This window comes from Tursiops truncatus, chromosome 10, assembly GCF_011762595.2.
Source record: "Tursiops truncatus isolate mTurTru1 chromosome 10, mTurTru1.mat.Y, whole genome shotgun sequence".
In the NCBI taxonomy this organism is placed as follows: domain Eukaryota; kingdom Metazoa; phylum Chordata; class Mammalia; order Artiodactyla; family Delphinidae; genus Tursiops; species Tursiops truncatus.
In genome coordinates, this window is record NC_047043.1 from 22019162 (window position 1) to 22025605 (window position 6444).

The 6444-nt window shown below is 41.4% G+C and overlaps 1 protein-coding gene across 1 annotated transcript; it reads left to right on the plus strand.

Annotated features, from left to right (window-relative positions):
• The first annotated feature begins 761 nt into the window (after positions 1-761).
• On the plus strand, positions 762-5474 carry LOC101330299 (epididymal secretory glutathione peroxidase). The gene is given in 5 exon segments (XM_033863615.1): positions 762-1028; position 1521; positions 3456-3573; positions 4052-4151; positions 5268-5474. Coding segments are annotated over 5 exon segments (693 nt in total).
• The last annotated feature ends 970 nt before the right edge of the window (positions 5475-6444 follow it).

Genomic DNA, 6444 nt, shown 5'->3' on the forward strand with positions numbered 1-6444 from the left:
TGGTTTTTCTTACTGACTAGTAAGCACATGAAAGCATTTGTAAACATTTGTACAGTGAACATGTTAACGTGAAAATATTTTTCCCTTCCTCAGGCCCAGTTTCCTTCTAATGGATCACATGTGGTCCATTATTTGATTTTTTTTAACTTACATAATAATATTAGGATTAGTATTTGGAATGTCTATGTCATGCCTTTTTTTTGCGATACGCAGGCCTCTCACTGTTGTGGCCTCTCCCGTTGCGGAGCACAGGCTCCGGACGCGCAGGCCCAGCAGCCATGGCTCATGGGCCCAGCCACTCCGCGGCATGTGGGATCCTCCTGGACTGGGGCATGAACCCGCGTCCCCTGCATCGGCAAGCGGACTCTCAACCACTGCACCACCAGGGAAGCCCTATCATGCCTTTTTGCAGTGACTTTACTGAGATGTCTGCACCTAGATACAGCTATCCACTCAGAAAAAATAGACAATTGTCTTCAAGGACTGTGGAGCGCTTGCCCTCACCTTTTCATAATTCTGCCAGAATTTATGTGAGTCCCGGGTCCTCATCGCACTAGAGAGCGCTGAGTGCTCACGGAGGTGTGTGTAGGTGAGGACGTGGTTTGAATTCTACGTCCTCTTGCCCTACTCACGCCCCAGAAATCCTTGCCACCCTGCAACTGGCCTGCATAGGCTGGGGCTAGTCCCTGCCAGGGTATCAAAAGGCTGCCAGGTACCCGACAACCTCAGACTCTCAGACTAGTGATCTACAGATACTAGTCATGACTGTACAGTTAAGGGCCTCCTATCTTTCCCCCCTTTTCCTAGCTGGCTTCGTGCAGTCAAATTCTAAGCTGGAGAAGGTGAGTGACCACCAGAGAGGGTGGGACAGGGCTCAAAGGTGGAGCCTTCTGTCCTGCTCCCAAATCTTGCCCTCAGTCCTTCTTGTAAGACTCTGACCTCTGCTTTCTTCCTCTTTGCAGTATGCGGGCAAGCATGTCCTTTTTGTCAATGTGGCCACCTATTGTGGTCTGACAGCTCAATACTCTGTTAAGAGTTCATAACCAAATCTCCTTGGGACTAAACTTTCCAGCTCATTATATTCTAAGTCATGTTGGAATTATATTCTAATTCTAATTCTATGTATCAAAATAAATACTCATGATCAAGTGACTTTATTCCCTGATGTCAGGAGTCAGTAAACTATGGTCCACAGGGCAAATCTGGCCAGCCTACTTTTGTAAACAAAGTTTTATTGAACATAGCTATGCTCATTCATTTACAGATTGTCTGTGATGGATGTTAAGCTACAAGGCAGAGTTGAGTGGTTGTATGAGTGATGGTGTCAGAGACCATCTGAAATTACTATCTGGACCTTCACAGAAAATGTTTGTTGACCCCTTCCTATGTCCTGCCTCTGCTTTGCTCCTGAGATTTCCAGGAGAATCAATAATGTATCTGACAGCTAGGAGCCTCTCTGAAGATTCAAGTCTCCTTGGTAAATACAGGAGGTAGGATTGATGTTTTTGAGACTTTTCCAGGGTTTTACATGTAACTTACAAAGACAGTGAAAAGGGGAAAGGGGCTTTATACCTGGAGCACATTTGACTGGAGCAAGGGCTGGTAGAGGAGGCCATAATAGAGGCAAACACTCCCTCTCCAACCTCAATGCCTCCTTTAAGTGTAGTTTTTCCCTCTCTGTACATGACCCAGAGCAGATTTTTATCTTTCTCATATCTTAGGCCTTGTTGTTTGAAAGCCAATAAATAATAAACAGGGTTATTTTCTTTCAGAAACAGATGTACTTCTTATATTTGAACTAGTAAGAACTTTGATTTAAAATTTTTCATTATGTTGTATTTCGACAAGGTAATATATTCACAAGGCTCAAAATTAAAGGAATAAAGAAGTTTAGAGTGAAAAGTTTTTTCAACTCTTTCCCCTCCCTTCAGATGACCAATATTATCATGTTTACAAAATATATGGGTATTCTTTTTTTTCTTTTCCCCCAGTTGATAACATATTGTAAATACTATTTGCCAATTTGCTTTTTAAAATTAATAAGGTACCTTGGAGTTCAGACCATTTCCTCCCTCTTTTTCAAGACTGAAGAATATTCTACTGGACCATACTTCATTTTACCAGTTTATAGGGACTTTAAAAATCAATTTATTCAGTTCCCACTCTGTACATAACAGATGAGGAAACTGAGAAATAGCTACTCAAGGACTGGTAGACATGCTTCCTAATTTATTGTCTCTTTCCTAGAGGAAGTGATTACCTACAGTGACTAAAGACAAGAGTGGAGGATGTGGGGAAAGGTACTAAGGAACCATTTGGAAACAGGAAAGCAATCTCATATTGCAAAAGTAAATAAATAAAAATAAATAAAGGACTAAGAGGAGATATCAGTTGACCCTGTTGGCTGAGCAGAATCTGAGTGGGACTGGTTAGTGTTTGCTAGGGGACTGAAAATATCTAGCTCAGAAAGGGTGAACAAAGAAGACAATTATAAAAGTCTGAGGAGACAAATTGGAAAACTTGGGGAAGAAGGCAGTTGGAAGCTTGTGTTTTGGCATATCAATGAGGGTTTTTAGGTAGAATGCATCTTTAACATCCTGAAGACTGTTGAAGAACACCAGGAAGCTCAACCTGGAATTTCTCTGGTTCTCTTTGCCCCTGTCAGATTTACCCACACATTTACATGTATTACACACAAATACATTTACCAAATGTATTTGTCTTACCTGCAGTATTTGTCTTTTTCATGACTAGTCTATTTCACTTAGCATAATGTCGTCAAGGTTCATCCATGTTGTAGCATGTGACAGAATTTCCTTCCATTTTAAGGCTGAATTTGTTTGAAGGCCAGTTCTTCAATCATTTGTTTATCCATTCATCCATTGATGGACATTTGGGTTGCTTCCACGTCTTGATTTTTATGAATAGTGCTCCTATGAACATGGATGTGCAAATATCTCTTTGAGGTCCTATTTTCAATTCTTTGCATATATACCCAGAAATGGGAATGCTGATCTATGGTAGTTCTATTTTTAATTTTTTGGGAAACCTCCATACTATTTTCCATAGCACTTAAACCATTTTACAATCCCACCAGCAGTGATCTGGTGAGCTTTAGAATAATAAAGGTGACTGGGGAGCCATCTCAAAAGAATGTAATCAGAAATTTTTCTGGAATGGAACCTGGGTATCCCTATTTTTAAAGGAAGGCCCCCACCTGATTCTGATGTGCTGCAGATTTGGGAAATACTGCACTATAACATTTTGAATACACGTTTAGAGATCCAGTATCTAATTTCAGCCCTGCCACAAACAGTCTTTCTGACCTAGATATTTTTTTTTCCTTCCCTGGGCCTCTGGTTTTTTCCTCTGTAAAATGGGTATCTCTAAGGATCTTTCTCTACACAAGGAGGCTCTCTAGCCAGGCCGCCATATTGTCCCTTCTCTACCCCTAGAACTGAGCGCACTTCAGGAGGAGCTGAAGCCCTTTGACCTAGTTGTGTTGGGCTTTCCCTGCAACCAGTTTGGAAAGCAAGAACCAGGAGAGAACTCAGAGATCCTTCCGGGACTGAAGTAAGTGCCTGCTTGAAACCCTATAGGGGTCTCTGTCTACCTTTCCTCTGTTTCCAGAGGCACTTCCATATTAGGGACTTCTGGGATGGGTAGTGGGTTAATAGGCTTAGGGGCATCTGCAAACTGATTTTAACTTTGGCCTCTGCTGATATGAGTCTGGCAGTGTCAGACACTCTCTCCCCCTCTCTGGGAAGTGAGAACTGGACGGACCACGGAGGACCAGGAGCACAGAAATAGCTCCTGGTATTGCTGCTACAGAAACAGTGCAGGGGGAGACAGTGATAGGATGTGGAATAGAGAAAAATAAAGTGAATCAGGGAGCCCAAAGTTTAAAAATGGCCTTATTTCCCCTTCCCAGTCCTGTTTTCCATATCTCCACCTCTCTCTCCCCTTTCTCATGACCTCAAATTCTGGTACCCCATTATAACTTTCTTTCATATATTCTGGAGCTTCCTGGGAACATTATGGTTCATTGCAGGTATGTCCGTCCAGGAGGAGGATATGTACCTAATTTCCAGCTTTTTGAGAAAGGGGATGTGAATGGCGAAAAAGAGCAGAAAGTCTTCATCTTCTTGAAGGTGAGTTAATCACTGACCTAAGCCTCTTCTTCCCAAATATTCCTAGCATAAACTTGGTGTGGTAGAAATGGATCCAAGGGCACCTGCCTGGAGGTGGGATTGGACTCTTTGGAAGAGATCTCGAGATTAGCATAGGGATTGGGGTTTAATTTGTTAGTATCTATGATGCTCTGGCTTTGTGTGGTGGAGAGAGTTGTGTAGAGTGTCACCTTTCACTGGGACCACTCTCTTTTGTTCATTGACATTCATTCATTCATACATTCAAGGTATATTTGTTGAGTGCCTGCTATCTATAAGGCAGTTTTCTAAATAATAAGGGTATAAAGATGAATAGAAACAGTCCCTATTCCTTGATGATTTCATACTGGAGAGGATGACATAGAAATCAGATATAATACAATGTAGTAAGTGCTTTATATGAAACACTGACTCTTAGATATAGAGAATGTGAGAGCTGAACGGGGCTCTAAAGATCATCAGAGTTCAGTGTTCTTAGATGCTGAACTGTGAGCCAAAGCTGGCCTATGTTGAGATTTTTATATATTCTCAGTAAATTGAAAAAATAGGACAATATAAGGAGGATTTCATAAACTCAACTGATTTATAGGGCTACCCTTTATTCTAAGATTAGTACGTATATGTAATTTATTCTTATAATTATCTTTTTAAAACTAAATGGTGAAGCAATGATGTTTTTAAAATTTTCTCTTATTTGACAAAACAAAATGTTGGAACTCCTACTGGTCCCAAAAGATATTTTTGAAATGTTACTGGCCCATGGAGCATCAAGACCTGGGAAAACACATTCTAATCTAAACCATTCACTTTGCAGAAAAGGAAACTGAAAGCTAGAGAGGTGATATATCTTATTCATAGCAGCAGGATTTTGTGATGTGGTCACAGGGAGAAACAGAAAGAGGGAATAGGCTTTTGCTATAATATCTACAACATTCTTGGTAGTTGGTATCTTAGTGATTCAGAGAATATATTAGTAATCAGAGGAAATGAAAATATCTTGATATAAGAGGGAATAGATTACCTGTGGGTGAAAATAGCCTGAATCATCCAACAGCAGAAATGATACAGTCATTTCTCTTTTCCATCTCTCTGCTGCAGCAATCCTGTCCTCACCCTTCTGAACTTATGGGCTCAATCAAACATATATCCTGGGAACCCATCATGGTCCATGACATCCGCTGGAATTTTGAAAAGTTCCTGGTGGGACCTGATGGAGTCCCTGTCATGTGCTGGTTCCATCAGGCTCCAGTCAGTACAGTCAAGTCAGATATTCTGGCAGACCTGAAACAGCTCAAAATCAAATAGGAAGACCAAGTTGGGGGCAGGAGCCATTCTGCTTCTTACCTGAAGACCTATTCAAAAAAAAAAATCCATCTTTTCACTATACTGTCTTCCTAAATGGTCTCCACTTGACTAAGTCACCTCTATAGTGCCAAAATTCCCACTCTCTACCAAGTAGATTTATATTCAGAAGGCTACTGCTATTTCCCCTTGCAAGAGTAAGTGGGTGAAGAAAAAACAGCATGGAAACCCTAAATCCTCAGACATCCGTTACAAATTTAATAATGCATATCCATCAAAGGGAAATCATCCTTCCATGAGGAAGGTTCAGTTTGTCACAATATCCTGAAAAAGAACGTTGCTATACATTCTGATTTCTCCTTCTCTCTCTACCCTAAAGGTGTAGAAATAGCAATGGGGTGTATAGCCATACAATCTAGGTTCCACTTCATATTTCCTTCGCCAGGAGAAACATGTAATGTCAATTTCCAAACATTTTCGGATCAGTCTTTATCTGTGACACCCAGCCCACCCCTGCTCCCACTGATCTGTCACTCTTCTGTAGGAGCCCTAGGTCTAGTGGGAGCAGGAAATTGCCTCACATGAAGGGAAGGGCATCTTCACGATAGTGGGACCTGGAGCCTCTTTCTAATTTGGACCCTACAAAAACTTTCCTATGTCTGATCTTTACTGTATTCAGATTGTGACACTTGGGCAGAGCACCCTTTGAAGGACAGGCTTTCCTCTCTCAACCTTAGATTCCTCAGCTTCAGAACCAGCCCTGACCCTATCTCCAATAAAATCTTTTCTGCAGCAACTGGGATCAGTGTGGTGGTTTTTAAATCCTATCCTGTGCTCAAACTCATCATACCTTTCTCTTCTTCCTCACTGTGACTGTCACAGATGGTGGATTGACCAAATTACCTGAACCCCCTGTACAGAAGGATTTACCATCCCAGGTCCTTGAAAGGTTGTTACCTGATGGCTCTCAACT